At 40.8% G+C, this 14,444-nt stretch overlaps 1 protein-coding gene across 2 annotated transcripts in view; it reads left to right on the top strand.

Moving 5' to 3' along the window:
* Positions 1 to 14,444, top strand: part of AACS (acetoacetyl-CoA synthetase) — a 93,903-nt gene that overhangs the window by 17,979 nt on the left and 61,480 nt on the right. For both annotated transcript variants that reach the window (XM_075898472.1, XM_075898473.1), the window contains exons 3-4: positions 1,128 to 1,248; positions 5,100 to 5,213. In XM_075898472.1, coding sequence (XP_075754587.1) covers positions 1,128 to 1,248; positions 5,100 to 5,213 — 235 coding nt within the window. The remainder of the gene's footprint in view (positions 1 to 1,127; positions 1,249 to 5,099; positions 5,214 to 14,444) is intronic.

Raw genomic sequence — 14,444 nt, 5'->3', positions numbered from 1 at the left:
GCGGGTAGGACAGCATCCCATCACTTGGGTAGTAGGCTAGATTACTCCTGTGAAAGAAACACTGCACTCAGTTCGGGTGCATCTACACTGCATCTTTACCTCAAAATAAGCTACACAATTTGCATAATGCAAGTTGCGTCGCTTATTTCAAGGTAATTTTGAAATAAGCTATCCAAAACTTCTCTTAACCCTTGTGGAATGAGGCTTACGGGGAAGTTGGAATAGCAGGCCCGTTATTTCAGAATAATGGGCACACTCAACTGATGTGGAATCACAATTTCGGGATACTTTTGGTATCCCAAAATAACTCCGCAGTATAGCTGTAGCCGTAAGGCTAGAGGTAAATCTTTGTTGAATTCAGTGGGGGAGGGGAAACCCAGGGCACAAAATGTAAATACAAGTTTGCTTTGCTATGTGTTTCCACCTTTTTTTAAAATTTGAAGAGTAAAAAGCATGCTTTTTAGAAAGACTTTAGTTGTATACAGTCCAAGAAGTCTCACAAACTAGTCATAACTCATACTAAACCAATTAGCCATATGAACCTCAATCAATCTAGAACTCCAGACTGGCAGACAAACATTTTGAGTTCTGACCTTGGCTTGAACCCTGATTCTAGACTATGGCAGTGGGCAGGTGACTAAACTTCTGTGGCTGATGTAGCCTGTTTGCTCCTCTGGAGATTAGAGATGTAAGGGACTTGTCGAAGTCGACTATCTGATAAGCAAGCCTAGGCTTGAGTAGAGTCACTACTGAACTAGATGCTTCCCCCGCCCCCTTTGCTGCCTCTGTATCAGGGGAGTAGGGACCGGTGCTGGGTGGGGTGCTGGCTTAAAAGCCCACTCCCCCAGCGCTGTCTCCACGGCAGGGTGGAGAGGCAGAGGTGCAGTAGGGGACCCAGAGGTTGTGCCGGGTCCCAGAGCAGATCCACAGCAAACCCCATTATTAACTAATAGGTTAGCGTACTACCTGCTATTGAACATCCCCTATTGGAGACTGGGAGTAATGATGCTTGACTGTTGCAAAGAGGTATTAGAATGATTTCACTAGCTAATGCCTGTAAAGTCCTCTGAAGATGAGGAGCTGCATGTTTTCCTAGTTTCCAAAGATGTCTGCTATTATTACTGCAGGTAGTTGATCCATCTAAGGGAATTGCCGATGTTCCAGAGTGGTTTAAAGGCAGTCGACTCAACTATGCAGAGAACCTTCTGAAGCATAAGGAAAAAGAAAAAATTGCTCTCTATGCAGCAAGTAAGTATTTAATTGTGATTTTATCTATTCTTCATTTGTGATAAAGTGAATTTGGCCAACTAAAATGAGCTTGCTGCTTTTTTTTTTTTTTTTTTTTTTAAACTTGTGCTCCGCTGTGTCTCGATTAAACCTTGGGGTAAAGTTGACTTTGATAAAGGGGCAGGCAGAGAGAAATTCAGCCAGCATCTGCCCATATTTCCTACCGTGGACGAAGGTGAGATGTCTCAGAGGGGTAGCCGTGTTCATCTGTAACTTTAAAAACAAGTAGTTCTGTGGCACCTTAGAAATTAACAAAAATAGATATCAGGCATTTCCTGGGTAAAACCCACTTCATCAGATGATGAATCAGCTGTTTGTGGCATTCCAGCTCAGGTACTTGTAGTGCATGGGGCACAGACAGGTGGTTAATAGGGCTGAAGGTGGAACCCCAGTGGGCCACGGGCTACTGCGGATCATTGAGGTGAAGGAGGGCTACTTATTTGGCCCATTCCTGATGGCTCCTCCCTGCCCTAGGGACTGCTCAAGCTTTGCTGAACCAGGAATATGGTGGTGTTTTACTGTTTTTGGTTAGCACCATCAACCCTTTCATTTAATTGTCTCCTTCCAGCATGGTTGGGATTGCTATTATAAGTACTAGGATCTTTCTGATACCCTGATCTACTACCTTAGATATGGTCAGATTTGGGGAGTTTAAAATAATTTTTTGGTATTACAGAAAGAAAGGATTGGGGGGGAGGAGAACTCCAAACTTCAATGTGCAGGAACATTAAAGCTCAGTACTGATAAATCTTCCCCATTGTAACAGGGTACATTTTCAAGAAAATCAAAGTTTCAGGATAATGGATGGAATCCTTTATTAAGGGATGTTTATTTCTCTATTCATAAAATTGAGGTTTAGTTGTGATTTTTACAAAAATGCTGAACCAATGCTTGCTGCTTTTTAAGTCTTTAAATCACTAATAAACATCAAAGTGAATTATATGAACTGAGCTAGGGCAGGGAGAGTCCACCAGGAATGGGCCACAAGTAGCCCTCTTTCACCTCAGTGGGCCGCAGCAGCCCATAGGCCAGTGGGGTTCCACCTGCAGCCCTATTAACCACCTGTCTGTGCCTCATGCACTGCACTTACCTGTTCCTCCCCCCACCTGCCCAGAGCTGGAATGCCAGAAACAGCTGGAATGCAGCAGCTCCTATACATTTGAATGGGAACCGGCACTAGTGGAGTGCAAAGCAGTCCCCACTAGCATGAGTTCCCCTCTGGGAACTCCAGCTGATCCTGGGCTCCTGTGGTGTTGCCCCTTTGAAACACACAATTAATCGCGATTAATTTTTTAATCGCTTGATAGCCTTAATATATACAAAACAAACTGAATAGTGCAGTTCACTTTTTTCCTTTAAAAAGCTCTAACCCCTTCTAGTCCCTCATGTATATCAGGTTTGTATCTTATTTTATCTCCTTCCCTCGCAATTTTTCGTACACATACCTGATAAGGAGATAATCTAATTCAGTGGCTCTTAACCTGGGGTGCACACATGCCCTTTCTGGGGGTGCGAGACATGGCAGATTTTTATCTTAGGTTTAAAACTGACCTACTTCAATGATTTTTAATAAGGGGTGAGAACATATTTTGAAAACCAAAGGGGGGTGCAGGCTGCAGTAAGGTTAAGAACCACTGATCTAATTTTAGGTGTGTGGTAGCTCCTTACTGAATTGTATTCTCAACTCTCTCTGTAGCGTTAGTCAGACCTAATCCTTCTACTGAGGACTGGCTGAGACACATGCGCCTTTAATTGCTTAATAATAATCAAAGACCCTGAACGCTTCAGTTATACAAAATACAATTTAAATTGTAGACTTGTTATTGGAATTGTAGAGTCTGGGTGGCATTCTTCTATTTTTGAATATGAACAATTATTTTTTTCCCCTTTAGATATATTGCTGATTACAATAAGTTAAAGCACAGACGAACCATCTGCAGTATGTATGCTAATTCAAAAGGACTAGTATTAGCAGCTGCCTTTAGTTTCTTCATTTAATTAAAACAAATATCTATAAAATCTATGCTGAGCTGAGAGAGTGGCAACATCTATAACCTGGTTAAGCTGCAACAAGAAGCTGTCTGGTAAAGTGTGATTAAAAATGAGACTTTTGTGTAGTTGAATATTCAGAAATCAACTCATCACTTAGATTTTTGCTTAAGAGCTTTAGAAATATTTTCCATGTATTAAAAAATATGCAGTTGTTTTCAAACTCTCTGCAATGGCTGCAAGGCAAACAGCAGTAGGTAAATCTGTGAAATCGACTTGACTCTCGTCTCAGTGAAAAAGTTAAGCAAAATGGTGTAATTAGTGAAAGGAAAATAACTTCTAAAATTCTTTCAGCTCTAACAATATAAGCAATTACTAGTTGGTTAACATATGATGTCACTTATGTAGTGATTAGCTTTGTTTGTTCTGTTAGGTGTATCACTTTGCTTAGCTTAACTCCATGAAACGTCAGCAGAGAAAATATTTCCTGGATGTCAGGATAGTTTTCTAAAACATCGTTATAAATCTACACTATTATTGATTTTCATCATGGACAAGTACTGTGTGAATGCCATGAGTATCAGTACTGGGAGTATTGAGTTGCAGCTGCATCTCTATTCCAGACCATTTTCTGTGTATAATCCTTTTAAGTAGTCTTAAATCAGTATATTTGAACTTCTCACTGCTGTGTCAGAATGGAGCTTTGGGAATGTGGTGGTTTTTAGCAGTCACTGGTGGTAATCTTGTAGAATGACAGATTATTAAATGCAACTTTTATTAATGTCTGCCCTTCTATACAGACCTTTAATTTGGATTGTATCTTGGCTCTGGTAAGATTTCACACATTTGGCTGTGTGCTTTTCTTCCTCTTGCAAGGTTAGCTGCTGATGGACTCTACTTCAGTAGTCTATGGGCAGCTAAACTTGCCAAAAAAAAAAAAAAAAGCAAATATACTCTACTATAGCAGTTACACTGAGTAAAGCCAGTTTTCTAGTATACACACTATAAGACTCAACATCATTAGTGCAATTTAATTGCCCCAATCCTGGCCTTGTTTATATTTGTTAAGAATTCTAGGCCTTTGATACAGACGGGGGAGCCAAGAGAAGACAATTACAATTCATAACTTAGACATTTAGTTATATTATTTAGCCAATTTATTAAGGCCTTTTGTAACACCTGGCCTTGAATATAAAAAAATTAAAACTCCTGACAGTTTCTCTTGTGAGATTAAACCTGGTCCAGATTAACATAATTGCATTGGAGATGTGCCAAGAAGAAAATTCTGCTGTATTTTTGGGGATCCTAAAATGCTAGGTGTCCCAAAGTAGATCCTAACTGAAACATAAATAACAGTATCAGACATTTCTTTCATCACACAATGACAGGAAAATTTAAATAAAATTTAACTTTAACAAACACCTGATTTTTTGTTTGTTTTGTTTTTTGTTGTTTGTTAGCTTTAAGAAAATCGGACAGCAGACTTTTCTAGGTCAGAATGGCACGGGAAAGTTTATGCTAGAAATTTTACACAAATGCTCTCTGACTCTTGCCTAGCTACAATCAACAATTTACAGTTATACAATCCTGCCCTGCAGGGAGTGAATCCTATCCATTAATACAGAGGCCTTATTACAACAGGCTTTGCCCAGGATAAGAATATTGTTCAAGGCTAGTGTTAACAATAGTCAGAGCTTTTTCCTCAAAATAGCATTTTAATCTCTGTTTCCCTCAGGATGAATACTTTGCAGTGTACCGCAGTGATTCTTAGATTGCAGTGTACCGTTTCTAATTGATTTCTGTTGTAAACCTTGTTTCTTCAGAGGAAGGCAAAGAAGAAATCTTGAAAGTCACTTTTGAAGAACTAAGACAGGACGTTGCTTTGTATGCTTCAGCCATGAGGAAAATGGGAGTGAAAATAGGAGACAGAGTTGTTGGTAAGTAAACTTTTGGACAGGGCTGGTGAGGAAATATCCCTGAAGTAAAAGAAGTGAGTTGTTGGACATACAAATATAGGAGAAGCACACCAAAGAAAAGACCCTTGTGCTGGTTCATTTATATTGCTATGAATTATGGTTCTGGAGGGATGGAAACTGGTTCAGCCTCATGTTTTTGGTCTCAAGAGGAAAAAGTAAATGATTTTATTCATAACTTTATACTGAGGGCTGTTTCACAACTTAATAAGCCCTCTGTTGAAGTCAAAAGTGAGCAAGATGTAAACAGCCAACTGGTGATTCTGTTAGCAATTGGAGCATGTTAATATTCTCATTGAACTCTCTGCTATTATGTCTTTATTTTGTACCTTTTTTGTCTCATGAACAAAATTTTGGCAAGTGTTATGCAAGCTTCTCTTGTTCCACTGTCAGCATACCTCATTGGTGATTTTTTTTTTTTTTTTGCATTCAGTTTTCTGATCTGTATAGTATGTCTGAAATATGAGTTTGATCTTTGAATTGTGGAACCCTACCTCTGTTAACACATTGCATGTCATGCTAACTATACAGGCAGTCCCCGAGTTACGCGGATCCGACTTATGTCGGATCCGCGGTTACGAACGGGGCCCTCCCTCTCCCTGGTCTCCAGCAGACCAGGGAGAGGAAGCAAAGCGGCGGAACACGCGGACAGCCCAGACGCGTCTGTGCTGTCCGCGTGTTTCGCCGCTTTGCTCCCTGTCCCCCTGGTCTGCAGACCAGGGGGACGGGGAGCAAAGCAGAGCAAAGCCGCGGAGCCTGGGGTTCTTAAGTTGAATCTGTATGTAAGTCAGAACTGGCGTCCAGATTCAGCCACTGTTGAAACTGATCAGTTTCAGCAGCGGCTGAATCTGGACCCCAGTTCCGACTTACATACAGATTCAACTTAAGAACAAACATACAGTCCCTATCTTGTACGTAACCCAGGGACTGCCTGTACTTGCAAAAATGATGCACAGTTCTTTCATCTTAGAAGATCTGGGTTCAAATTCTTGCATGTGCTCCACTGCCCATCACCATGCACATCTTAACATTCAATGTACTGTTATGCCACCGCTGCCATCACTCCCAATTCTGAGATGTCTCTTGAGCAGTACTGGAGAACTATGATAAACTTGCATGTTGGTCTTGGGGAGAGGAGTCATAAGTGAGAGTGAGTTTAATTAGTTAAGTGAGCATCAAACCCAGATCTTCAGATAATATTTATCATTATTTACATTGCACTAATGGTAATTCCAAAATCTATAAATGGAAGTAGAGATGAGATCCATGCCTCAAACCTTTTAACTCTAAATGGAACATATACTGTAATATAGGTCAGATAACTGGACCTTCAACTGATGTATCAGCCTCTCCCGTAGTGAGAGGGAAGGGCCCTTATTTAATAATACAAGAAAAAATACTAAGGCCTTAGTTGTATGAAAAGCCTGTCAAATTCATTGGAACTTTTGCATGATTAAGATTTTACATTTACATTTTACATGATTTACATTTTATCCTGGTGGTGTCAGGTGCACTTGCATCTGTATGGTTACCATTCCACCATTTATTTGGGGCATAGAATATCTAACAAGCACAGGCCACGTATGAACTCAGTTCAGGCTTTCCTCTTGCTACTGATTATCACTCCTGCAACTAGTCAAGTCAGTAAAAGTAACAGGAACCTAAACTAATAAAACATGGTTAACTCCAAGCATTAGTGTCCCAATCCTGCAGTCCTAGCATGAGACTCTTCTCATTGGCTTCATCTAGAGGCTTGAATCTTAAGAACTATGACAGGAGGCATATATTGGAATTTCTTTTCTTGTGTTTCGAAAGTAGGAAAAATAGCAAATAAAATTGAAAATTTTAGGAAGAAATACTTGAGTAATCGTGGAAAGAGCAAAATGTTTAATTTCAAGACAGTTTTATTTTTGATACAGATGAATTAATAATTTATCTTCACCTTACTGGGGTCATTCTGTTTACATGTTTTATTCCTTTCTCTTCATAAACCCACTTTTTAATAGCCGTTCAAATTATCTCTCAAGCTATTTCTGCCAACTTAAATTGATCTTCAAAATCAGCACAAAGGGAGTGTCTCTTCCATTATACTGGCTACATTTTTGATGTAAAGATCTTAGATGCACCAAAAAACCCAATTTTTTTCCTCAAGACTATGCAAAACACTAACAGAGGTTCCTATATGAAGAACAGGTATTTCAAGGGAAACTACATAGGAATCAGTGTCATACATGCTTCCTTATTGCAACCCTAAGAAAAATGGTCCTTTTAGTGATTTATGGCCTGACTTCAAATCCTGAGCATCTAGGAGTTCGTGTCTGACCTTTAATTTTGGGCATCTTATTACATGTGTTTTTTTCAAAATGCCTTTTCCAAATAATAAGGTCAGTTGGATTCAGATTCCAGAACAACAACAAAATAGGAATGGGCTGGGTCAGAACTCTTATGGGAGACCTTCAAAGAGAATCCTAATGTACTGAAGGAAGTGGTGGTGATGCAACTGAATGCAGTCTACTAAGTTAGTACAGAGCCAGTGACCTGCTGCAGTGTTAGGGTGCATTGGTGAAATGAGAGCCTGATATGTACTTTCCAAAGATGAGCTGAGTTTTCACAGAAATAGGGAAGTTAAATAACTACATGGCCTTGGTCAAATTCCAATTGGTATCTAAGTCTTGGAAAGCATCTTCCTTTTTGATAGATGTGTGGAGGGGAGAATTAGATGTCAGTTAATATTTAAAACTACATGTACTCTACTACTACCTTTATAATCAGCTTGGACCTTTGATTGCCTAGCTTCATGTGTTACCCCAGCAATTTATAAAGTGTTACAATTCCTGTCGTAAAATGATATTAGATAGTGGTCTGTTAAACAGCAGTGCACTTCATTGGCATGGTGAGTGATGTGTATGTGTGAATTAGTTAGATGAAAGCTCATCCAGAAAGCTGAGCTCTTAAACCAGAGAACACGATCTATTATCCTATAAAGATGTGCTATGAAGCAAATAATTAATTGCTCTCCATGATGTACAAAAGCAACTTCAAAATAACTCAAAGTATTATATTTTTAATTTTTATATTAGAAAAGGAAGTCTGGTCTTGGCCCTTTCCCTCCCTCCCCTCAAGAATTTTGGCAATCTGTGGAGGGACTGAATTATGACATGAGTGCTGGAGGCTGAAATGAAGGTGGCAGCTGTCCAAATTCTCACTAGAAGATGAGGAGGTATTGAGTATGAATCTGGGAAAGCTGCAGCTCAGATGTTCACACCCACGTGCAATATCCTGTCCACGTCCTCCCAAAGATTGCCACAGTCCACCAAGACCTAACCTGTTTCAAATATTAAAAATAGCATGTAGAAAACCTTTAGTTTGGCCAACCAGCTTTCTATGTTTAAGAACAGCAGTAATGGGCATATTTTTTTTCCCCTCTTAGCTATTGTTTCAGATGGGAAGAAGTGCTTTCTGAATGAATGTTAATTAATGCTTTCAATCACCCTCCTGTGATTTGGATGTCATTCTGTGATTTGGATGTCATTCTGGCTCCAGACTCCCTCTTGATCTGCAACCACAGTAGCACAGTTTTGGAGTGTTAGAATTGTAATTGCTTGGAAGCCTAATCTATGAGAGAGTAACCAGCCCATCCAGTTGACATGTTTTTGTAAATGTTTTATTTTTGCCTAGTTGTATCTTGGACTTCAAGCTCTTCAGCATAGGTAAAATGCTCTAAGTACAATGAACACTTGCATCACTACAATAATAAACATGAAGATGGGTGAAAAAAGGCAGCACTCTCAGGGCTTTCTCCTTCAGTTTCTGATCATTATTGATCAATAAGGATGTGAAGTCCTGTTCAGTTGGTTAACTGATTAAACAAGGGTGGGCAGGGTTGGAGTGGCCCCACCTCCCCGGCCGCAGGCTGCTCAGGGTCACCTGGAGTGGCCCCAACAGATTAGCTGTAACCAGTAAGAATGCTTATTGGTTAACTATATACATCTCTATTGCTGGATGTACTTAAAAGCTTAGTTGTGAGGAAAAGACACTTGCAAGCAAGCATTGCTTACCACTGGCTGTGGTAACATCTACCTTTTTTGTCTGGGGATGTTTTGCAGGCCTACTGGGATCTTAAAGGAGGTCATGGAAGCTACCATTAGTACATACAGCATGAAAATAAACTGAGGGTCCCACCTGACTAATTCTGATTATACTGATCTTGTGTTAACCCATGGTCCTTCTGCCACTTGAGTACCACTATTAATGTAGAGCAGGAAATAGCTCTAGCTGGCAAATAATTATGATATCAGGAATAAAATAATGTCCAATTTATTTTTATTTCTTAACTCTGAGTAAATTACTTTTACTGTGCTCCTGTAGAAGGTCTTATCAACCAACAAACTCTCAACTGTATTCAACAAAAGAGCGTTGCATTATATTGTTTAAAGCTAGTACAAGTTGCTAGGGCTAATACAATGTTTAATAGTCTTCACAACAGTAATTGGTGAAGTACTACATTTTGCAGCATTTGCACTGAATGAATTTTACAGGTCAACTTAAGTCCATTTCAAGGCAAAATGAATTTTACAAGCTAATTGTAAACTTCACTGTATCCTTGAAATTGACTAAGATTGCTTTTTGTATTTAAAGACTTTAGAGACTTTAAGTAAATTAAAATCCATTGTGTGGGGCATTTTCACTCTCTCCCCACAGTCATGGGTCCTCAGCTACAGATGGAGACTGAATGACAGGGACAGACTTTCCTCTTGCTTCTAGCAGCAAGGGTAGTTTCCTCCTTGCCTACTGACTTCAGCTGTGTGGTAGGAGAAGGCAGGAAATGTGGTAGGAGCATGCAAGCTGGCTCACTAAACATGCTGGACATTTCATGGTAGTAGAAGAGTGACCTGGTTAGTTTAACCAATATCTCTCTCATCTGGGTTCTACCATGTAAGAAGTGTTACCTTCCCAGGCATAGCAGAGTTTCAGTTCTCCTGCCAACTGAATCTCTGTGGCAAGACCCCCAAAGCTTGTAGCATGTGGGCCAGCTCCTACGTCCTCTCTACCCAGAGTACCTGGGGTAGCTTGCTTGGGATGAACTTATGGAAAGGATTAAGTAATACAGTTGCCTGAGATAGCAGGGGATTGGATTTGATCCAGGCTGTCCTTGACAGTTGTGTATTCTTTAGCTTCTTAGGTTTTTCCAACCTACATAGGTTATAAATATGGTATTAAACCATGAGACATGAGAAAATAATACTGTTGCTCATGCTGAGTTTTGTTTTCCATCACTATCAAGTGAGTTCACCAGAACCTGATTTCACATAGTTCTTTGTGTAGTGCAGTTACAGGAAAAAGGGACATTAGTCTGAAATTTCCTCTTGGCTGCTCAGGATTTGTTTAGATGGATCTGCACTCTTTCCCTAATGTCATCTTCAGTGCTTACTCTCCTCAAAATCAAATGGAGTGAAGTGACTACCTTTTTGTGAATCTGGCCCTACTTAGGTGATTGTAAAAATGCTACTTTCTCTCTCAACAGATTGGCCCTTTTTTTTAAACTTAGCCTTGCAGATCCAGTACAGCTGATTCTGTTCTTTTCTGGGTATCAGTAAAAACTGTCTGACCAGGTATCAGTCACTTACAACTGTGCAAACCTTCTAAAAAAGCATGAGGGAATTCAAAGGACATTAAGGAGCTCATGATTTGAAAGCAGTAAGTTGCACAGATGTGGCCCTGCAGGATCTTTTACTGATGGTGATTTGAAAGCCAGGGTGTTTCTACTAAAACCCCCGCAACTCAAGGTGAACCTGTTTATACAAGCCTTTTTCCAAGCACTTGATTTTGAAACTGCGACATAGCTAACATAAGGCTAGATGGTACTGTGTTTGGAGAGTGATGTATCAATGTGGAGCCGCACTTTAAATTCAGAGCCATTCTGCAATATAGGAGGGGTGGGGAAAGCCCAACAAGTTGATCAGACTTTACTCCTCTGATACAAGGAGGGGAGCCACACAGATTGGGCTGCATAATTTGTGTTAAACGTATTGGCAATTTAGTCTGGCATCCAATCAAAAGAACAGTCTAAGATGAAAGGTTTGATTGCAGCCTCCCTGCCAATTTACAGCTGCAAATAAAAAAAATTAAGTATTTAAGAAAAGCCTTATATGTAGGTCCTGTTGAGACACTTTCACTGAAAACAATGGGAGGAGAAAGTGTATGTTGTATAATAGACTTTCAAGCTATATTGTATGGTGGGCCCTTGAGTGTGTTGAGGTGTTCTATGGAGCAGCATCTGGTGCTGCTGAAATATCTGTGTTTTCAGACATGTCTAGTTTGCTGTGATGGTATCTAATGTGCATTTGTGTAGATGTGTAACTGCTGGATTTATTTTAGTGATTACATGTTGGGGAGGTCAGGTAGAAGTCGGTGCTTGTGGAGAGTCAGCTTCCCCCTGAGCATGAGGTCCCTTCTCTCGCCCCCACCCTTGGTCTGTGGGGAGAGAGGGGCAGGCAGCTCTGTGGAAGCCAGCACATGCATAGCAGCTCCCTTTGCCCCCCCGCACTGCTCCCTCCTATGGGAAGCAGTAGTGCAGAGTAAAGGCAGGTGGTTCGATGGGGGCAGATACACGCAGAGTGCTGGCTTGAAAGCTGGCTTCCCACATGTACAGTCTCCCGCCTGCACCCCTCCGTGCGCTGTTGCCTCTCTATCATGCTGCAGCGCACAGGGGCAGGTGGCTCTATGGGGAGCTGGAGTTTAAGACCCCTTTCCTCCTTTCCACATGAGCACCGGTTCCCACCTGCTCCCCTCCCCCTGCTTCTACTTTTGATACAGAGGCAGCAAGAGGTGGGATATGTGTAGTCATTAAAATTAACTGATAAGGCCAGGCTTATCAGTTAATTATGTAAATGCTAACATCCCTAGTGTCTTAAAACTCTTTGGGATTGTGGAGCACAATTTGTTACTGATAAACATAAAAATATACCATACAGAATGAGTGGGCAGGCATGAGAATCAATGTTTACTCTGTTTTCTATCCATTTGTAGAATAAAACTTGCTTTGTGCAGAGATGTGAGGATGTGTCTCACCAGTAGAAACACATCTTCCTGGCTGTTGGTGTTCTGGGTGCTCTGCTAATCAGCTAGGTGGCCTCTGAATCTCTCATCAGTGGCTGCCCAAGCTTATAGGGAACCCTGTGGGAAAGAGCAGACAGGTGTTAGCTCCTTATACTGAGAATTTTGGGCAGTCTTCTTAATTCTCTGGCATGTAACCAAATGGTGGCATTGCTGTAAGGAAGATTTGGGCTTGGGAAGGAGAGAGCCAAGTAGATTTCTAACTTTTAAAAAGTAGTTCTGCTATATGAGCACCTTTTGAAAGTATGGTAAGACTCAGTGTTCCTTAGCCCTGATCCCAAGGGCAAGAGCATGAGTCTATTAAATGAGCCTTTATGCCTTTGAGCATGTGACTTGTAATATGAATAATCAAAGTCAAACATGGTAGAAACCAATGAAAACTTTATGTAGGCCAGTGTGAAGAGATTCAGTTTTGATGTATTCTCTGAGACTTGTAGCAACAGTCCAGAACTCCCTGTGTCAAGGCGCATAATCTCTGATCAAGCAGTAAACGTGATGTTCCTTAACTAATGGCAAAAAGCACAATTATCCATAAATTACTGGTCAAGTCTGTTTAACATGGCACACTGCTGTGATATGAAGGGTGATGCAGAAACATCTGTCTGTATCAGACACTTCATGCTTTCCCTTCCAAGCAAATTTAAATCACACAAGCTAGAAACAGACAATAAAACAAACAACTTCATCCTAGTGTATGCCTAAAATTACCAATACCAATAAGTATTAGTTAAAGTTTAAAAACACACACATTTTTGGGGCTGTGTTTTCAGAAATCCCACAGAGCAAGGATTGCTCTCCTCTCTTTTGTAAAGTGGTTCATTTCACTTGTTAAGAAATGGTAGTTTACTGCATTGTAAATTGAACCCATCAAAATGAATGGAAGCTGCAGGTACTTGGCATCTTTGAAAACCTGATCCTCTAAAGAGCATTTTTGTAATTATATGTAGAGTTGTACCAAATTCATGATCCATTTTTGTAAATTTCAGTTGTAGCATTTAAAAAAAAATGTCATGGAGTTGTACCAAAGCGTGAATATATTTTGCCATTATTCAATAAACATGGAAAGCCCTTAAATCAGCATTTATCAAACTGGGATTCCTGACCCAAATGGACTGGAAAACTATTGGGGTAGCAATACTGAGAACTGGGTAGCTGGGGCTGGGCAGCTGCTGGACTAATACTAAACCAGGGATGGGCAAAAGGACCTCTGTGGGCTGGATCCATGGAGGCCCTGTTGCTCCTCTGCCCCCAGGCCCTGATTGATCTGGGGGTGGAGAAGTGTGCCAAGCCTCTTCCAGGGCATGGATGCCTAGTGGGAAGGAGGGGCAAAGGGGCTCCCCCATCCTTTCACCAATCATGGTCTGGAGGTGGGGTAACCTTGCCCCTCCTGTTTAGGGATGACCCCTTCTGGGGTGGCCTGGGGCTATTTCAAAAATGTTTCAAGTGGCCCCCGGGCAAAAATTATTGCCCTCTCCGTACTAAACTCTGAAGGTAGCACTGCTACCAAGAGCAGTGCAGCCTTCACAGCTGGATTCCTGGACATCAGCTGCTGCTCTCCGACCACCCAGCTTTGTCAGAAGCACAGAAGTAAGGGGGGCAATACTCCAATCCCTTTACTAGAGGCTTGAAGGCCTCCTTTTGGGTCAGGACTTTCAGTTCGAGAAACGCTTTATACATACTTTAACCCTATAATATAAAAGTACACAAGACTATATTTCTATGAGTTTTTCATAGCTGTGCATTTGTTAGGGCCCTAGATGTATACATATGCTGTATTTTAAACTTTAGGGTACCTAATAACATGCCCATTCTGCATTTGAGCATTGTTGCTTACTTGAATGTCATTTAGCTCTTTAAAACAGACAAATGTACAAAGCCAGGTTTGGTACCCTAATTTAGATTTCAGGTAGAAATCTGTGCTTTTAGTCTCTGGGCTCAAAACTGATAATTCAAGAATAAAGCTCAACCTTCCAATTGACTTTGGTGGTGGCAGGGTCAGCCTTTTGAAAATCTACCTCTTCTGGCTCTTCGTCTTGTCAGAATATATGACAAAGGGTATCTGTGTTTTTAAATCTCAGT

This window comes from Pelodiscus sinensis, chromosome 15 (genome assembly GCF_049634645.1).
Source record: "Pelodiscus sinensis isolate JC-2024 chromosome 15, ASM4963464v1, whole genome shotgun sequence".
NCBI classification, from domain to species: Eukaryota; Metazoa; Chordata; order Testudines; family Trionychidae; genus Pelodiscus; species Pelodiscus sinensis.
The sequence above is the reverse complement of the archived record's forward strand: the minus strand, read 5'-3'. Positions and strand labels throughout refer to the sequence as shown.